The 19,820-nt window shown below is 56.3% G+C and overlaps 1 protein-coding gene across 2 annotated transcripts; it reads left to right on the top strand.

Moving 5' to 3' along the window:
* The first annotated feature begins 559 nt into the window (after positions 1-559).
* CSF1 (colony stimulating factor 1) lies at positions 560-17,683 on the top strand. 2 transcript variants are annotated; one of them, XM_036273001.1, is made up of 9 exons: positions 560-616; positions 4,113-4,235; positions 5,442-5,504; positions 7,051-7,221; positions 10,065-10,212; positions 11,393-12,402; positions 12,959-13,011; positions 13,333-13,391; positions 16,654-17,683. In XM_036273001.1, exons 1-8 carry the CDS (start codon positions 578-580, stop codon positions 13,376-13,378), a joined length of 1,653 nt encoding a protein of 550 aa, XP_036128894.1. In that variant the 5' UTR covers positions 560-577; the 3' UTR covers positions 13,379-13,391; positions 16,654-17,683. The 2 variants fall into 2 exon arrangements, with proteins under 2 accessions (XP_036128894.1, XP_036128893.1); XM_036273000.1 differs by lacking the exon at positions 560-616 and having other exon boundaries at positions 3,149-4,235.
* Positions 17,684-19,820: the final 2,137 nt, after the last annotated feature.

A 19,820-nucleotide genomic window follows, 5' to 3' on the forward strand; every position in this document is an offset into this window, starting at 1 on the left:
TGTTTGCCCCTGCTGTCAGCCCATTTCCTGCTCAGATTTGGGAATTTTCTGGCCTAAGGGGAAAGTCCCTTGAGAGGAATGTTAGAAAGAGAGAGAGAGCACCGGATCCGCCTAGAGAGCGCGGAAGGAAAGGGAAGCTCTGTCCGCAGCGGGCGCGCGGCGGTGGAGGGCGTGTAACTTTCCCGAAGGCTTCGGAGTTGAGCACAGAAGAGGCGACTGGAGGACAAGCGGGGAAGCCCAGCCCGAGGGTGGGGGTGGGGAGGCGGCTCAGTGGGCCCCTGGAGTGTGTGTGTTGTGCGTGTGTGTGTGTGTGTGTGTGTGTGTGCCTGGCGCCCCGCCAACGTAATTTCCCATAAACCACATGCCTAAGTCGCTTAAAAGGCTGTGCCGAGGAGCTGGCCGGCGGAGCCGGTTGGGGAAAGTGAAAGTTCGGTGCTCTCTGTGCGGCCGCCGGCTCTCCGAACTCCGGGAATAGCGGCGCGGCCCTCGGCGGGGCGCGGACTCCGCGGCGGCCAGAGAGCGAGCGAGCGAGCGAGCGAGGGCGGCCGACGCGCCCGGCCGGGACTCAGCTGCCCGTATGACCGCGCGCGGCGCCGCCGGGCGCTGCCCTCCCACGGTAAGCGGCGGTGCAGCGCGGGGCCGGGCTGGGGCTGGAGCTCCGCGGCCGCACGGCCCCTTGGCCCCGGCTGCCCGCGTGCGCCCCGGCTGCAGAGGCGCCCCGGCGGCCCGGCTGCAGAGGCGCCCCGGCGGCCCGGCTGCAGAGGCGCCCCGGCGGCCCCGGCTGCAGAGGCTCCCCGGCGGCCCGGCTGCAGAGGCGCCCCGGCGGCCCCGGCTGCAGAGGCTCCGGTCGCCTTCCTACCTTTGCATGCGGGCTGCCCCGCGGCCCCACGCGCCGGTGCCGAGACCCGGCGCGGCCCTGCAGCTGCTCCGGGGGCTGCGGCGCCTCCCTGGGAAAGGGAAGGCTGCTCACCCCACTGCACGGAGGAATACACTGAGCTACCCGCTGGCAGGAGAGAGGGGTTCGCAGCCACGGGCAGGGGCTCCGTGTCAGCCAGGGGCCCCCGCCTCTCTCCCTTCTGACGGACTACCGCCAAGGCACAGGCAGAGGGGCTGTGAGCTGAGTGTGGCGCCTTCCCGGTGGGGCGCCTTCCCCGGCGGTTACCTTCCCGATGGACCCCGCGCATTCTTCCAGGCCCTGCTGGGGAGTGGGCGCTTCTGGATGGAGAAAGTTCAGCGGTTATCAGCTTATAGAACGCCAGGGCTGTGCCAAGGAACTGCTGGCAGAAAGAAGGAGCCGGGCAAGCCGCTACTTGTTCCAGTTCACAGATAGAGCTGTTGGGGACTTGGGTGTCTGGGTCAAGTCTGTTTTGGGGGAATCGGACCCCAGAGTTGTCTGAGGCTAGTAGCTCCGAATCCTTGTTATGCAAACTCAGTTCGTTGGGGAGATCTTGGGCTTGGTGGTGGTAGAGGAAGGTGGGAAGAGGTTTGGTTTTGGGGAACTATGGACAGGGACCGGGGGCTGCTCAGGACTTCATGGGGACAGTCCTGCCCCCCGCTGCAGCCGTAGCTGCCACAGCTCCCAGAAAGTGCAGGGTGGCATTGTTAAGGAAGAGTAAGTGGTCTCCCAGTGGGTTTGCTTCTGAGGAGCCCTGGAGGAGAGTGGGAGAAACCTGGGAGAAGAGAAGCAGGGAAGAATGTTTGGAGGGTCAGTGAGGGGGTTGCAGGTGGGTGAGGGGAGGGCAGAGCAGATCCACTGTGAGAGAGAGGAGATAGGGCCGGGGAGGGAAATGGAGGGCAGCTGATAGACAGCAAGACCAAGACAAGGGGCTGGAGGTGAGACCACGAGGAAAGAGGTGGAAAGTAAAGGGGGCTGGTTTCATTTAAAATTATTTTATTTCATTTTATGTATTTATTTATTTATTTAGTTAGTTAGTTAAATCCTCATCAAAGGGTATATTCTTATTGATTTTAGAGGGAGGTAAGGGGGAAAGAGAGACAGAAAAACATGGATGTGGGAAAGAAACATCAGTTGCCTCCCGTACACACCCTGACCAGGACTGGGATCGAACCTGAAACCTTTTGGTGTATGGGATGATGCTCCAACCGAGTCACCTGGCCCAGGCAGGGGGCTAGTTTTAAACAGCACAGCCTGAGGGTCCGCTTATGCCAAGGTCTCTGCAGGGACTTTGTGGATGGGGAAAATATAACATGATGGGAGGCAGGTGAGGATATACAGCTGGGCAGAGACGTCCCAGCATCTCTCTGAGCCCTCAGCAGAGACTCCTTCCTGGGTGCCCCAGAGGCCTAGGCTGGTGGGTGGGAGGAAGAAAGGAAGGGGGAGAAGAGGCAGCCCTGCCAGATGCAAGCTAGAGTGTTAACCCTTGCGTGCCCATCCCGATCCTCCTCTGAGGCAATATTGGAGCTCCAGGGGCAGACTTGGCCCCCTTCGGCCTTCTTCAAAGTCCGCCTCCCACGTGGTGGCTGCACTCTGACACCTACGCCTGAAATAGCTCCAAAAGCCAGGCAGCCCTTGAGGTTAAGCTTTGCCCTCCCTTTGCAAGTCCTCAAACATCATTATTTTGAAGTGCCTGGGACAAGATGTCTTCCTGAGCATCCCCTACCCCTGGGTCTTTTCCTCCATACTACTCACACCAGGCCCTCAGAGGCAGCCACACTGAGACAGATACATCTTCTGCGTAGCTGTTTCCCCCAGTGGGTCCTGAACCAGAGGTTCCTGAGGACCGGGACAATCATTCCCACCCAGGGTTCCCTCTTCGCTGCCCACCAGAGCCAGAGGTGCCCCCCACACCATGACTCTCCTCTCTCTTTCACATGCTCCCTCCCCTAAGTCAGGCCAGGACCCTCACCACATCCTGTGCTGAATGGGATTGGGCCATGCTGTGCAGTCCCTTCAGGTCCTCCCTTCTCTCTCGGCCATCAATTTCTCCCCATCTTTCCAGGCCCCTCCTCCCTGCAAACTCCATGGTAGCCCAGCCAAGGCCTCCTTCTTCCTGGTAAGAGCTGGCAAACAAACATTTAAGCTTTTAGTTATGTGTAAATCAGCTGTTTCATAGCCTCCCTGAGCTTTTCCAATGCACTATTTATTTGCAGTATTTGTCTCATCTGGATTACTGAGGTAGAGCCCAGAGCCCAGGGAAGTGCCAGCCCTCATCCCACCCTGACATCCTTTCTCTGAATCTGGGGGCATCAGCTGCCAGGAGGTGACTTCTAGCTGGGGAAAGAATGCCCAAGGGTTTTTCTCTCTACCTCTGGCTGAAGAAGGGGATACTTAGGGCCAGGGAGAGGGCTGAGAGGAAGGAAGGGGAATGACAGGGTGTCAGTAGCCAGACCCATCACTCCAGGGGTGAGCAGCTTCTGCGCCAGGTGAGTGCTGAAAGACAGGAGAGATCTCAGAAAGCGTCCTGGCCATCTTAAGAGCTGGCTGGCTGGCTGTGCAGCCTGATGGGGCTCTGATAGGCAGGTGCCAACCGGGATGGCCGAGAGCTGACACTGCTGCTGCCTCTGATTAATTTTGACAAACACACACCCTGGGCTCCAAAGGTCCCTAGCATGGGATATGTCCCCAGTGAAACTGAGTTTGGGCCCCTGGTTTTTCCAGTAGCAGAGCCAGACCTGTGTGGAACCAGGTGGGAGGAAGGGCTGGGCCCAAGGGAAATGTCTCTGGCTCAAAGTCTGGAAGCCAGTGCATAAACATGAATTTGAGAGGAATGGGCAGCTCACAAGAAGACTGGCTCAGTGTTTGATGTTGCAAGAACAGAAAAATGGGTAGAAGCAAGTTCTGCACTCAGGGAATTGTCTGTGTAACTGGAATTTAGACTGGTAGCATATCTTCCATGTCCTCATTACAGTTCAACGTGTAGTAAGGCTTGGCCTGGGTTAATCTGGGAGGGCTTCTTGGAGAAGATGACATTTGGGTTGTCATGGAGGGAGAGCAAGGTTGTGCTGTGGCTGTTAGGCAATCCTGAGAAAGCTGGATTTGGGGAACACTGCATCCTGGAGTGAGGGGCAGAGCCTGTAGCCTTGTCGGTATGAGGGCATGGGAGTTTCTGGGGAGGAAGAGCGGAGGAGAAATGATGCTCTCTCTATCACAGACATGGCTGGGCCCCCGGTTACTGCTGGTCTGTCTCCTGGTGAGCAGGAGTATTACCGAGGAGGAGTCGAAGCACTGTAGCCACATGATTGGGGACGGACACTTGCAGCTCCTGCAGCAGCTGGTGAGTGTGTGGCCAAGCCTATCCTACCTTCTCCCCACTGAGGAAACTGAGTTGGGAGCCAAAGAGCAGGGTCAAAGAGAGGGGTGGCAGGCAGAGAAATAGGACAGTGCAGGACATGGCTCCACTGATGCTCCCCTCATTGACCATCTCAAGGTCAGGCCCTCTAACTCCCCTGCAGGCAGGGGACAGGGTGGGCTTCCAGCTAGTTGCCTAGGGGAATGATTGCCTGGAATGTCAACTGGGGATTCTGAAAAGTCTCCTGGAGCCTGCTGTCTGTCCCTCAATGGGATGCTTCCTCTGCGGAGCCAGCCCAGTCTGCCTGCTGTGTCCAGATGTTGTCTCTAGCTCCTGGACTCCCAAACGTGACTGCAGCCTGGCACCATGTCTTCAGCCAGATTTAAAGCAGAGGCTCCCCCGAACTCCCAGCCCTCTGCCTTCATAGCTCTGGCTCTTGCCCAAGCCCTATGGCTAGGATGGCCTGTTGGCCCTGACCATGAAGGAGCCTGTGACTCTGATCGGACCAGCAGAGCCGTCGACAATTCTGAGCGTGGTTCAGCCAAGCAGAATCAAGTTGCTGTCATGGCTGCTGTCCTGCTCAGAAGAGATTTTACCATCCCTCTGGCCAGCCAGGCAGGGTGGGGCACCATTGGTGAAGGCCACCTGCAGGGCCCTGAGCTTGTCCAAGCCTATAGGCTGGGTGTCCTGCCTCTCTAACCCCTACACTTTTCCTCCTGCATGTAGTTGCCACAGAAACCCAGGGGCCACTCTCTGAGGCTTAGAATCACAGAGGCACCTCTCTTGGGGGGCCAACAGGGGCTTTTAGGACATTTAAATTCAGCTCCCGCAGATCCTGAATCCCTGGAACTTGTCTAGCCTCTGCTTGAATTCCTGCCATGACAGGGAGTTCACTACCTCCCACAGGAGACATGTCCTGTTTTTTCTATTAAATAGTTCTTCCCTGTAACAAGCTGGCAGCTGGCAGATTTCATGGGGTGGGTGGTAGAAGGAAGAGACTTCTTATCCTTCTACAGCCCTCCCTGGGGCATGTGAGAGGCACCGGTCTTTCCCTGTTTGTCTTTCCAGGTGTGGTTGGGGGAAGGTGAATGAGGATCAAACCCTGATCCACCCAGGACTCTAGTCCCCTTGCTAGGCACGCTCAGCCAAGCTGCGGACACCCTGCTACCACTGGCCCGCTCTCTCTTACAGATTGACAGTCAGATGGAGACCTCGTGCAAAATTCCCTTTGTGTTTGTAGCCCAGGACCAGCTGGTGAGTTATGGTCATTTACAAGGCCCAGCTGGGATACACTTCTCAGGGTGGGTATATGTGGGCGCGTGAAGGCTGGAGAAACCCTAGAGCTGGGCAAGGTGAGGTATGAGGATCCCTGGGTGCTTAAGTCTGGGGTGCCAGGTTCCAGGGCTGGGCAGGGTGAGGGGCTAAAGTCCCCTGCTGCTACCGGCTCCTAGCCTGGCACATGGCAAGGCCAGGCGCTTTGCTAATGTAATCCTGATGGAACCACTGTGTGGTACACTTGTCTTGCTTATTATACCCAGAGAGATTAAGGGAGCATAGCTAGTAAGTGGTGGAGCTCTGATTTGAACTCAGGCAGGCTGGCTCTAGGGCCTAAGGCAACCAATACTTCTGGGTCACATGCTTTGTTTACGGAGGTCACCTCCACCCAGCAGACAGACCAGCAGCCAGACGATCAGTCCAGCCCTTTCCCTCTTCCTCCTTCCCCACCCCTAACCAGACACCCAGGGATGCTAGTTCGGCCTCCCCATAAGTTGCTTGGACAATTTCAAGAGCTTCCCAAAGGTTCTTGCTGCTGCCAGTGCACCCCTTATCCTGCCACTAAGGGGAGCTCTTGGAACCCTAACCTGCTATGTCCTCTTCCCTCCCCAAACCTGTCAGGGGCCCCCCTCACTCCCTGGAACTTGTCTAGCCTCTGCTTGAATTCCTGCCATGACAGGGAGTTCACTACCTCCCACAGGAGACATGTCCTGTTTTTTCTATTAAATAGTTCTTCCCTGTAACAAGCTAGGTTGCTTAGCCTGGGGCTTACAAGCACCAGTCTCTACCACACAGTCCTACCCACTACCCCCATTTCCTGTTCCTTCCTGCCCCTAAGTTTTGCACAAGCCTGTAATGCCAACGCCCCCTGCCCCAGCCCTTATCCCAAGTTTGTTCATCTCTGTGCCTCATCCAAAGTCGCCCTGAAGCTCAGAAGTTGTTCCTATCTCTAAATTTCTTTACACCTGACCCATACATACTTCTGTTAGATCTGGAGACCACCTCCCACTCTAAAGAATGCCCTCTGGGTTTCATTCATTTAGTGCTAGGAATACAGAGCTAAAGCGGAATCTCTATTGAGACAACTACCATCCTTCAGGGAGATTAAACACTGAGGTTATTCCTTGGACCATGAGGCATCTCCAGGACCTCTGTGGCCTGGAGGATTAGAAGGAAGCATGTGGTAAATGACTTTATGTAAAAGCAAGCCAAAAGAGAGACAGAGAGAGAAGTTCCCCAGAACCCACCCTTCTTATGCTCCTTCAGAAATCCAAAGCTCTCTCTAATCCACATTTCCCTCCCTGTGCCCCTGTGCCCACAGTGCCAAGTCCCAAAGAGAGAATGAAAGGCGAGCTGAGGGCAGCATCCTCCTTAGCACGCATGGTGCGGCCTCTTCCCATGCACCCCGGTCAGGGAGCAGGGCAGGCTGCAGCCCACCATCTGCTGGGGTGGGCACCTCAGGCGCACAGCTGGAGTTCCTGGGCCACATCAGCCAGACCATCAACTCCAGGTTCTCTTTTTTCAGAAAGACCCCGTGTGTTATATTAAGAAAGCATTCTTCTTGGTGCAAGACATAATGGAGGAGACCATAAGCTTCAAAGACAACACCTCCAATGCCATTGCCCTCGTGAAGCTCCAGGAACTCTCCGTGAGGCTGAAGGACTGCTTCCCCAAGATCTATGAAGAGCAGGACAAGGTAGGGGGTCCTGGAGCCGGGAACCCTGAGTCTAGGCAGGGCTCACTCACACTCTCATCCATTTCTTCATCCCACAAACCTTTGCTGAGGACTTACCGTGCAGGTGGCGCAGTGCTAGGCCTTGACAATTTCTTCATGAGCGAGACCTGGCTCCAGACCTCATGGAGCTTGTAGTTAAGTGAGATTGGAGCCATTATACAAACAATCACACAAGCAAACAGAATTACAAACCATAAGGCCCCTCCCTTCATTCCACAAATAGTAAACGAGTGCCAACTGTGTACCACGAACTGTTCTAGACACTAGGGGACAAAGGACAGGCAAAAAGTCCCACATCCACGGAGCTGACATTTGGAGGCGGTGAGACAGTTCACAGACTGTAGATCAACTGTGTGGTATGTCGGATGGTGGGAGCTGTCTGCAGAAGAGAAAACCAGGGACAGGAAGACCCGAAGGAGGTGAGGGCGGAGCCGTGAAGGGGCCCCGTCTGAGAGGAGAGACGGGGACTCCAATTTAAAAGAAGGTGGGAAGGAAGAGACAGGGAAGCCTTCTGAGTAAGAAAATAATCATTGGAGGCCCAATGATGGATAAGTTAGGAAGTAATAAGGCTGGTCAGAGCATTCCAGAACCAAGACTGCTCTGCACGAAGCATTCGTGGTGAGCCGGAGCGTGCACATTCAGGACCCAAAGGGTGGGCAGCATGGCCAAGGCATGCCGGTGAAGGGTAGAGAGGAGAGGAGGTGGGAGCCAGGTCACCTGGTCCTAGCGATGTGAAATTTGGTCTAAGGAGTGAGACAGCCATGGTGAGCAGGCCAGCAACCTGACCTAACTTTTGTGGTGAGACTGTTCTGGTTGCTGTGCAGAGAATGGACCGTGGGAGCAGGTTTGGAGGCTGGGAGACCAGCAGGAAGCCCCAGCCAGAGACTAGATTTGGCCACGTGAAGGTCAGTGCAGGTGGATGGTGCCAGATCAGGGTGAACAGAGAGGAGGTGGAGACAACACTGTGGAGGAACTCGGCTCCGAAGGACGCAAAGAGAGAGGTCGCTGGAGGGACTGTGGGATTGAGGGAGGAAACCTTTTTAAATAAGAAAGCCCTGGACACTAGATGACCTAATTTCCCGTGGGGACGTCTGGGGAGGGATTCGGGGCTCCCCAGGAGAGAAGACATAACTTCTATGGACACAGGTGGGCATCGGGACCTTCTGTCTGATGCGCTCTGTCTTCTCCATGAAGAAAGGCAGGAGAGCCAGTGCAGCTCTTTCTACAACAGCCTGGGGGAGGCTGGCAGGGACCGTTGTTTTGACTTTCTTTACAGATGAGGAAATGGGACCAAACTGGATAGTCCATTTGGCCAGCGTCACTTAGCTAGTGAGCTATGGAACTGAGCCCAGGTCTTCTCACGCCCACATCCTTTCATCGTGCATCTGGTCAACCCTGATTAAGAGCCTACTGTGCACAGGCCATGGGCATGCAGTGATGCCTACAGCTTCACAGCCTTGTAAAGTTCTTCCCTGTGCAGCTCAGTGAGGGAAAGCTTCGTCTCTGAAAGTCATCAGCAAGTAGGTTAGAGATGAGCCATAGGTGTGCATGGCACCCTGTGGTGTGTGTGACACATGAGGCGGGCCCAGGACAGACCCCTGAGGAATGCCAGCATTTAGAAATCAGGTGGATGCCCTGGCCGGTTTGGCTCAGCGGTTAGAGCGTCGGCCTGCGGTCCTGGGAGACACGGGTTCGGTTCCCGCTAAGGGCACGTACCTCGGCTGCAGTTTGTCCCCGGCTCTGGTCAGTCGTGCGGGTGGCAGCCACTCGATGTGTCCCTTCACGTCGATGTTTCTCTCTCTCTGTTCCTCTCTCTTCCTCCTACTCTACCTGAACAAAAAATGGAAAAATGTCCTCGGGTAAGGATAAAAAAAAGAAATCAGGTGGAGGAGGGGAGTTTGGTCTAGACACTGAGAAGGAGCTGCCCAAAATGGATAAGTTAGGAAGTAATAACTTATTGGGAGGGAAGCCAGGAGTGTGTGTGAGGTTTCTCAGAGCTCCAGTGGGTGTGGGAAGCCTGGGTCCCCTGAGCAGAAGAGAAAAGACAGAGCCCTCACCCTACCTTGACAGAGAGGGCTCCTTCCAAGACACACCAAAACCAGGGAAGAACTCACAGCCCCGTGGCCTCTCCACACTGTAGCACCACCCACCCACCTCCCCCATAACCCCTCAGATGTGTTCTCTTTGCTCTGTGGATAAGGTTAACTGTTCTTGACATGGCCAACAAGGACTTACAGGCCGGCCCTTGCTGACCTCTCTCAGTTGCATCTCTCACCACACTCCCCCTGGATGGCAGAACTGTAGCCATTCTAGCCCTCTTTTAGTCTTTCAACAGTTCAGGCTCTTTCCTGCCTCCGGACCTTTGCACCGTCTGTTCCCACGCCTAGACAGCTCTCTCCAACTCTGCTTCCTTTCCAGATTAACTTCTGCTCATCTTTTAGTTGGTTCTTAGGGCCATTCCCCCTTGTTACACACTCTCAGATCATTCAGTACCCCTTCGCAGGAGTCGCTGCACTTGTAACAATGGCTTTCGTGCCTGCGCCTTGCGGGACTCAGTGTCCAGCTCGGCCAGGGGCCACCTCTCTTGTTCATTGCATGATTCTCAGTCCTTACCATACGCCTGACATATATTTGTGAGTAAACGTGGCCTCAGGACTGCTTCTGCCGCAAACCAGGGGAGAAGGGAGGGAGAAAATGAAAGAGAAAAGGGAGGCAGATGTGAGAAAGGCCAGAGGGAGTTAGACAGACAAGCTGGAGACATGGGGAGACCTGTTCTCACACAGGGGGACCTGCTCTCCTTCCAGGCCTGTGTCCAAAATTTCTCTGAGTCACCCCTCTGGTTGCTGGAGAAGATCAAGAATGTCTTTAATGAAACAAAGAATCTCCTTAAAAAGGACCAGGACATTTTCAGCAAGAACTGCAGCGACAGCTTTGCTAAATGCTCCATCCCAGGTAAGCACCAAAGGGACCAGCAAGTATGAGGCGGGGAGAGGGCGTGTGGAACAGAGCAGGGATTGGGAGGTAGGACATGGGGCTGGAGGGACCCCCGGGAGTCAGCCTGGCTGCTACTCGTGCTCCTGTGTCTGTAGCTGTGCTTGTTTTGTGTACATATGTGGCTTCGTGTACCTCTGGGTAGTCCTTGGCACATGTCTCTTCTGACATGTGTGCGCACGCCTACACGTGTCTGCATGTCAAGGCACCGATAAGGGTCGTGCTGGTGGCTGTGCGATTAGGGAGCGGGAGAGGGGCCCCGCCCGGAGAGCCCTGTGGGCATGGAGGCTTCCCGGCTCTGCAGGCTGGCCAAAAGCGAGGGGGGGTCCGTGGAGAGAGCAGAGGCTCCATCTGGGAGTCAGGGCCCTAGCTCCAGGAATCCTGCTGCGAATCCCCAGGATACCCTGGCTCCAGAAGTCCTCAGGATGCCTTGAGTGTCCCCTCAAGGGACAGGCTGGATTTGAAGTCTGAGCATCATTCAAACTCTCCCAGTGCTGGCACCGGCTGCACACGTGCACCCTCCGTGTCCTCGTCTCCGCGTCCTGTGTCACATGTGCCCTCCTCCATGCAACCTTGCTCCCTGAGGCAGGGACTGAAGCCCTGCCACCTGCCAATAGCCACGTCCAGTCTCCTTGTTTGAATCCCAAGGCCTCAAGCCGTGGCCACAGTCCAGCCCCAGCCTATTCCCACCTGTTGGCTATGGCCCTCGCTGTGCATGAAATCACCTTGGTGCTTCCAGCCAACACTGTGTCTTTGGGGCTTGAGGGTGTCTTGTGTTAGTCGTTGAGTCCACTGCTCAGCCTCCCGGCCTGCGCTCAGCCCTGGCTTGGTGTCCGGCCGGCTGGAACACCAGGAAAGGCTGCGTTCTGGTCTTCCCGGCCCACGACCCCTGCTGTGCCTTTAAACCCTGCTTTGTTCTCTGCCCATAAGACCCTGCACTTTGCACCTTCCCTGCCTGCGCCAGTGACCCAGCTCCAGTCCTGTCCTGTCCTGTCCTGTCCTGTCCTCAGCCCCAGGGCTGAGTTAGGGGGTGCGGGGACCCCCAGACCCACAGCCCCTCTCCAGTCTTTCGGTAACGCTGTGCTGGAGGCTCGTGACTCTATCTCCTCCCGTCTTTCTCTCTCCTCTGTGGTTCTTTCAGATGTGGTGACCAAGCCTGATTGCAACTGCCTGTACCCCAAAGCCGCCCCTAGTGACCTGGCCTCTGTCTCCCCTCAGCAGCCCCTTGCCCCCTCCATGGCCCCTATGGCTGGCTTGACCTGGGCTGACTCTGAGGGGACAGAGGGCAGCTCCCTCTTGCCCAGTGAGCAGCCCCTTCGCACAGTGGACCTGGGCAATGCCAAGCAGCGACCACCCAGGAGCACCTGCCAGAGCTTTGAGTCACCAGAGACCCCGGGCATCAAGGAAAGCCCCACTGGAGGCTTACCTCAGCCCCTCCCCTCTGTGGGAGCCCCCGTCTTCGGGATGGAGGACATTCTTGACTCTGCATTGAGCACTGACTGGGCCCTAGAAGAGGCCTCTGGAGAAGCCAGTGAGGATCCTGTACCTCGAGGGTCAGAGCCTCCTTCCTCCAGGCTGGGAGGAGGCAGTGTCCAGGCAGAGGCCACCAGACCCAGCGACCTCATCTCAGCATCTCCACTCCCTAGATCGGCCAAGGGCCAGCCCCCAGCAGATGGAACTGGCATCCCCCTGCCCAAGGTGGGCCTTGTGAGACCCACTGGCCAGGCCCGAAGTCACACACCTGAGAAGACAGACCGTCCATCTGTGTCACCCAGAGACCATCAGGAGCCAGGCTCTGCCAGGACCCTGTCACTGCACCCAAGAGGCCTCATCCGTCTCTCCACGCTCTCTGCTCAGCCAAGGCTTCCCAGCAGCCACGCCTGGGGCGACATGCTGCCCCTGGGGGAGCTGCAGGGCAGGAGGAGCACCAGGGAACGGAGGAGCTCTGCCAGGCTGGAAGGAGGACGAGCAAGTGAGGGGGCGGCCTTGCCCCGCGCGCATTTTAACTCCGTTCCTTTGACTGACGCAGGCCAGGTGCAGCAGTCCTCTGACCCCCAGCCCCGCAGCTTTGTCTTCCGCCTGCTGGTGCCTGGCGTCATCCTGGTCCTGCTGGCCGTCGGAGGCCTGCTGTTCTACAGGTGGAGGCGGCGGGTAAGAAGAGCCCCTTGATGGAGAGGCAGGCCCCTCCTGGGGACAGTGGCACAACCGGGTGGAGGAGCAGGTCCAGCTGGTGGCAGGCTGGCTGGGGTTCAGCCTGAGCTCTTCAGACGCTCAGAGACAGGAGGCTGACTGAGCACAGAGGTGGGGAGGTTGAAATGGAGGGTTTCTTCACAACTGGGGAGGGCTGAGGCTAGAAGGTCAACCAGAAGGGAGCAGCAGGGAGTAGGAGAGAATATTCCCGGGCCAGAAGCAGGTGGGAGGAGAGTGATGCTGTGGGCGCCAGGGCAGGGTGTTCCCTGGAGCTCTGCAGAGCCTGGGGCCAGGGGACCCTAGGACAGGAGATAACCTGCATGGGCGGAGGAGACAAGGCACTAGCGGGAGGCCTCAGGAAGCTCCCTTGGCCCTGTGGCTGATCCCCACTTCTGGGCAGCTGGCGCAGACTTTGGTAACTCTCTCATCGACTGCCCGGACAGCCCTGCCTGGGGATGGGGCCATGGTACCCCAGCTTCCCCAGCTCCTCAGTGAGCCTGCTCTTTTCTGCCCCCAGAGCCATCGAGAGTCTCAGACAGTGGATTCTCCCATGGAGCGACCAGAGGGCAGGTGAGAGTTTGGGCTGGGGTGGCTCTGTAAGCACAGGGACCTGTGTTGGCATCTATTTCCCCTCTAGATTTGGGGGAGACTTTCTGCCACCTGCTCTGAGGCAGTGGAGCTCGGAACAGGATGGGGGGTGGAGAGGAGGGAGGGTCTCTTCTGTCCTAGATAGCTGGGATTTTTCCTGACTTCTTCAGAGGGTTAGGCAGTTCTGGGTCTCCTAAACCTGAGAGGGATAGAGCACATGTGCGGGGTGGGGGCCAACTTAGGGGTTTCCTCACTGCCCAGCCTCCGCTGGAGTCTGATGCCAGCCCTGTGCTCGTCCCACAGCCCCCTGACCCAGGATGAGGACAGACAGGTGGAAATGCCAGTGTAGAGGGAATTCTAAGGTAAGACTCTAGTTTGGATTTCTCTCTACCCCTTAAAATAAGCTACATCCTTTTCCAGTCACCCTAACTGGGTGATACCACCCGCTCCCCGGAGGCCCACACCTGTAACTCGCACCTCTCTCTTCTTCCCGGCCATCGGCCATCGCCAGGACTGGCCGGCCCTCCCCTTTCCGGTCCTCAGGGCCCCCTTCCCCTCCGCCCTGTCTGAGCCGCGCACTGTTCCCTCTGTGGTGGGTTATCATTGCTGCCTTGCGCTTCTCGTCTTGCTGCCACCACCCACACCAGAGCCTCCAGATCCTCTTGTGTGAGGCCTTATCCTCCCGGAGAATTTCCGTAGCTGTGCATTGCCAACCACTTCAGACCTGCCTTCTCCGCTCGGCTCCCAAGCTCCTCCAGCAGCTACTGCCCCACATATCTCGTTGGCCAGTTTGCTCTCTGCTTGCACTGTGGTCCCACCCTCCCCCCAGCCAAGATGATTCCTGCCTCCCTGCTTTTAGATTCATGGAACCATAGAACCTTAGTCTTGGAAGGGCTCTCAGAGGTCATTTGCCCACTGTCCCACCCCAAAGGGGCCTCCCCGCTCTGCCTCCCTGACCGGGAGTCAGAGTGTCCGATCATGCGGTCTGAGGGCCAGGCGAGCTGCTGGTCATTCCCAACAGCACTACGAGGAAGTTATTCCTCATGTGAAGCCTAACTGGCTTTTCTGCCATCCCCCACCCCCACGATTGTCCCCCCTCCTACGGTCATGAGAGTCCTCCCATATCTGAAGTCAGGTATCCATGTCCCCTTTAAGAATTCTCTAAGCTAAGTGTGACCAAGTCCCTCAAACATTCCTTATATGATATGGTTTTCAGACCCCTCACCATCCTGGTCGCCCTCCTTTGGACACACTCGTTTGTCAATGTCCCTCTGAAAATGTGGCGCCCAGCCCTGGACACAGTGCTCCAGACGTTGTCTGACCAGCTCAGAGTACAGTGGGACTGTTACCTTCCTTGATCTGGACAGTATTCTGCTATTTGTACAGATTAAGATTGCATTAGTTTTCTGTGTTTTTAACAGCTGCATCATACTGTTGTCATATATTTAGCTTGTGATCTATTAAAACCCCTAGTTCCCTTTCCCATAAACCTCTGTCAAGCCAGACCTCTGTCCTGTACTTGGACAGCTTAATTGTTTTAACCAAAGAGCAGGAATTTATATCCATCCTTGTTAAAATCACCCCGTTGGTTTCTGCCCATCACCCGAGCCTACTGAAGTTGTTTTCCATCCTAATGCTGTCTTCCTGGCCCTCCCAGTGTGCCTCCTGCACATTGATGGGTGCTTTCTGTTGCCCTCGCCCACACTGTTGATAAAGATGTGACCCTCATTACCCCGTGCCTCTGGCTCTGGGGCCAGCGGCCGTCCTCTTCCTCCCTCCCCTCCACCCACAACTAGCCACAGGAAGTCTTCCTTCCTGCTCTCTCCACCACCCTCCTTTCGTTCATACCCCTCTGCTCTCTTGTTTTCGGTTAATACTGTATGAATTTGCACTTACCTGGATGTTGTTTTTATACATTTTCAATTCTTACTTTATGTGTACGTGTACATTTCGCACCCCTAAGAAGTCTGTAAGCCCCTTGAGGGCAGGGACCATGTCTTCCATTTTTTGGCATTTATTTTTCTATCCCGGGTTCTAATACAAAGAGGGCTTCTCTGCACTTGCCAAAAACTCAATAAACGCTGACCGACCGGCTTCAGGGCTGACAAGAGCGATCGATTCAGGCCAGCTGTCTCTAACTGACCAGCCTCTGGCTAACCGGTCAGCCAGCTACCTAACTGATTCTGGCTGACCAGTTGACTAGCTAGTAACCGCCTGACTGGTTAGTTGTTGGTGGGGAGCTGATTGGCAAACTGAGGAGCAGGCTGAGTGCTGAGGGTTTCCAGTCACACCCCTGCCAAATGCAAGCCGGCACCTTAGGGCCATCCCAGGTGTGGGGTGACAGGTCTGGGCCACTCTTAGGAGAAAGGGGATCTGACAGATGTTCTAAACCAGGGGAGCCTATTCAGAAAAGAGCAAAAATAAAACATCTGGAATCCTGGGGTCTACCTTGTGGGTACAAGAGAGTGGGTCAGACAGGACACTGGCAGGGTGGCCGCTGGGCCAGGCACTAGGAGTCTCAGGGAGATTCAAGGCCAACCCCAGACTAATTGTCACTCTGACAAGAGAGGTGGGAGAGGGGCCCCCAGAGAGAAAAAACAACACCAGCTCCTCCAGTCTGGGGAACCAGGAGACAGGGCCACAGGCCGGAGCTCGCCCACTTGGTCCGTCTCGCCTCCTGGCCCCAGCAGTGCCTGTGGCCCAGCTGTACCCAGCGTGGCTCATGTCCAGTTTATGGTTCCCTTCCTCTCCCTCCAGAGCATGGGAATGGGCTGGGAGCCAGAGACTGTGGTCCCATCTTTCCCCTTGCCCATCACAGGCTTGGCCAGTAGGGCCTATGGACGGTCAGGAGGGGAGCTCCGCACTGGGTCCAAAGTCAAACTGCTGGCCAGAGTCCAGGGGATTTCTGGTCTGAGAACAAAGCGTTCTGAGGATGCCGGGCAAGGGGACAAGGATGGGGGTGGGGTGGGGAGAGAGCAGGGCCCTGACTCCCAGGGAAGATGCAGGGAGGCCAATCCGGAAGGAAGGCTATTTAGGGGTGAGCATGCCAATTGATAGGGAGGGGTTTCCTTATCTGGGAACTACCTTTAGTTCTTCCTCTTTGATTACCTCTGCTCTGCTGTCACCAATATTGTGTGTGGCGACCTCTGTGATGATTGGTGTAGAGGTGGGAGCGAGAATTATCTTCTTTGCCAGGGTTAGTGGGATTCACCCTCGGCTCATTGGACCAAGGCTAGCGAGATGGTCTTGCCTGCGGAGGGGTCTAAGGACACACAAGTGCACCCTTCCCTCCCTGTCAAACCCCTCTGCTTAAGCAATGCCCCCCACCCCTGCTCAGACCTCCATCAGGCCCTGTTACCTCCCTCTGTGGTCCCTGGTTCCCCAGGAGGAGGTAGGAGGTGAGGGCAGTCTGGCCAGCGGCTTGGAGTGCTGCCAGAGAAAGCTGCCTGGTTCTTTGCGGTGTCTGGGGTGGCTGGGAGGACGAGAGAAAGGACGGGAGGAAGTCTGCCTGCAGCACCACCAACAGCCCACAGAAACGCTCCCCCCCCCCCCCCCCCCGTGTCCTCAGCGACCCCTCCCTCCACCCCCACTCAGCTGACGGGCCTTTCTTTCTCTCCTCTGCAGGTGGGCGCACAGGACAGTCTCTCCATGGCAGGAGACGCCATGGGGGCATCCACCCCTCCTCCTCAGCCATTCTCCTGGGCATATGGCCTGCCCACCATGAGAGCTCTTGCCTGCCAGGACTAGGCCAGAGAAGCCAGGCTGGGGTCCGTCCACCCTTGACCCCCAGGGTCTGGACTGACTCAGAGGGGGCCAAAGGACGCCCCCCATGCTGCTGATATTTATCGTGGGCCCTGGAGGCTCCCATCCGCTTGAGGGAGGCTGGCAAGCCCGGCTGAAGACCCTCCGGCCCTCAGGGGCTGTGCTCTTCTCCCGCTCCCTTCCAACCAGCACTTGGGCCGGGGACCCCGAGGCACGTGGATGTGGACGACAGGGTGGGCACTGAGGAGTGGAAGAGCCCTTGTGCCCAGAGGACCTGTCTGGTGCCAAGGGATGGACCCCTGCCCCAACGAGCAGGCACTTGTCGCAGAGAGCGATGCATGAGATTTGCAAGGCGGGATAGCATCGGCGGGGCTTCCTGGAAGGTGTGCGGCCCAGGAGACAGGAAGAGAAGGCCTGGGCTGCACTGACCGCCGCCCCGCTCGGCAGTCCTTGCTGCGTGCCGGGCGGAGAGGGGAGGCCAGCCCTGCCTCAGGACCTGCTTGGCTCGTGATGCCAAGGCGAAGACCAAGTCTGGCCTCTGCCCTGCTGCCCCCCCAGCACCTGCCAGAGCTTCTCCGGGAGGCCACACAGGGGCTCCCCTCACAAGGGAAGCCATTGCACTGTGAAGACTGGACCTGCCTGCTGCCCAGCCTGCCCAGCCGTCCGTGGACGTGGTCTGTTGGTCCTCCTGCCCTCCAGCCTCTCCCCAGCTTCTGCACTGAGTGCTCGAGCCGGCCTCGCCTGTCGACTGAGGGACCCTGAGCCCTGACCTTCTGCTGATCCGACCTGTGACTCCCTGGGGTGGATCGGGGCAGAGAACTGCCTGGGCTACCAGCCAGAGCAGGTCTTTAGGCTGTTTCATTGGACCAGGTTTCTGCATTTTGCACTTTGAAGTTCCCAAGAGGGAAGTGACTAGTGGGAGGGAGGGAGGGTGGGAAGGGCAGAGACAGACACAGGGAGGGTCTTTGAATTATGGGTATGCCCCTGAGGTTGGGGAAGGTGTCCCCACCCCTACCCCAGTAGCAGACCCCTGCCACAACCACCGCTGCAAGGCCGTTGCCCGCAGGCACCTGGGGTTGGGTGGATTGTCCCTGTTAAGAGCCTGGTAGGCAGTGATACCTCCAGCTCTCACCCTCACCCACCCACCCACGACCACTATCTCTCTGACCAGGCAAGCCAGGGTGGGAGAGGGACCAGGCATCTGCCTCCAAGTGTGCCTTGAGGGCCTCAGCTTCCTGGGCCAGCCCATGAGGCTGCGGTTCCAGAACTGGCAGCAGGTGACAGAGCTGTCAATTGACCTTGGTCCCTATGTGCTGCTGTGTCTCTCCTCTCCTGCTGCCTGGGCCCTCCACGGGGACCTCGCCCTATCTGGCTACTGGGCAGGGCCCACCACCTTCCCTCCCTACCCTTGACAGTGAAGGTCCCCTGCCCCACCTCCCCTGCCCGCTGCCCACAGCCGAAGGAAGACACAGAGAATTTCCGCAGGGGGCTCCTCCTTCTAGTCACAGACTATATTTGATGCTAAAAAGTATGTATTTAAAAGTGGAAGGGAAAAAAAACAAAACAAAACAGAAAAAAGGCATTCCTTCTCCATCCCCACCCCTTAAACATATAGTATTTTCCAAGTCAAGAAAGCAAAGAGCTTCTGCAATACTTGGATTTGCTTTCTTGACCCAGGTACGGGAGGGCCCAGAGCCACTCTGGGTGGCTCCCCGGCCACCTGCACAGGAACCCCTTCTCTGAGAAAGCCGAGGGGGAACATTGGCTCACACACTGTGAGAGTTTGTTTTTACACTTGGAAGTGGTGAATTATTTTATATAAAGTCATTTAAATATCTATTTAAGAAATAGGAAGCTGCTTATATATTTAATAATAAAAGAAGTGCACAAGCTGCCACGTGTGAGTCCTGAGAAAAGTCGTTTTGGGGTGTGGGTGGCAAAAATGGGAGTGGGTGGGCATCAGCTGTTGGGTGAGACCTCGTTCGGAAAGCCTTTTCCATACGGGGGATGGAACGTCCTCCCGGTTCCAGCCTTGTCACCAGAACCCCGCATCCGTGCTTCCCAAAGACCCTCATCACACACTTTTAAAGACATCTCAAGTGATTCAAATGTGATCTGGAGTGAGGCACATAGAGCTCAGGTAGTGGCTATTTTAAGTTTAATTAAAATGAAATCAGTGAACATTCAGCTCCTCAGTCGCACTGGCCACATTTCACAGGTTCCGTAGCACAGAAGCAGAACATTTGCATCATCAAGGAACTCCTATTGGACAGTGCTGCCCAAAACATTGGGTCCCTGCACTTAGGTGACCAAGGTTAAATGACAAGGACTGGCACTCAGCAAACTGGGCCAGGATCTAATTTCCCAGGTGTCTCAGTCATCCCTCCTTGTGCCCATGACCCCCACTACCACCCTGTCCTCATGATTTCCCTTAAGATAGCTCTTCCCTTTTTATCAAAAGCACCTCAGGAAAGAAACTTACTCATGTCCTTTCTTTCAAGGCCCAACTTAAAAGTTGCCTCCTCTAAGAAGCTTTTGCAGCTGGACCCAGGCCCCGAGTCCGTGTGTCTGTCTGTCGCACCAGGCTGAACTGTGGCAGGAACTCTCCTGCTCGGCGCCTTGCCCTCCAGGGTCTGAGAGTGTCTGGCACACAGTAAGCACTCAGTAAAAGATTGATACAGTCCTGAATGCATGAACAGGAGCGTAGTGATGCAAATTCTGATCAGATTTAATTGGTCTTTTCCAGGGCCTTACTGGTATTAGCCGGTGGCATATATGTTGATTAACTATAACTCATTAGCCAAGCAGAGAAGGTATTGTCAGCAGAAGGGTTTCCCCACTTCTGATGGAGATGGGGCTAGGTTAAAACCCTGACTGATCATGGGCTGTGGGTGGAATGTATGTTTCAAGGCCTTTAAGCAAGGATTGGCAGAACAAACAAAAAAACTCCAAACCAAATAAACCCTGCCACTCCTCTGCCTTTCCAGAAGTCCCAGGAGGTATCCAGAAACAGAGGCCAGAGGATGTCG

The sequence above is a fragment of the Molossus molossus genome, unplaced genomic scaffold, assembly GCF_014108415.1.
Source record: "Molossus molossus isolate mMolMol1 unplaced genomic scaffold, mMolMol1.p scaffold_m16_p_20, whole genome shotgun sequence".
Taxonomy (NCBI): Eukaryota; Metazoa; Chordata; class Mammalia; order Chiroptera; family Molossidae; genus Molossus; species Molossus molossus.

Coding starts and splice junctions, on each gene's coding strand:
- CSF1 (XM_036273000.1), top strand. CDS start 4,050: ATGAGGGCATGGGAGTTTCTGGGGAGGAAGAGCGGAGGAGAAATGATG. Junction 4,236..5,441: donor TGCAGCTCCTGCAGCAGCTG/GTGAGTGTGTGG, acceptor TCTCTCTTACAG/ATTGACAGTCAGATGGAGAC. Junction 7,222..10,064: donor TCTATGAAGAGCAGGACAAG/GTAGGGGGTCCT, acceptor CTCTCCTTCCAG/GCCTGTGTCCAAAATTTCTC.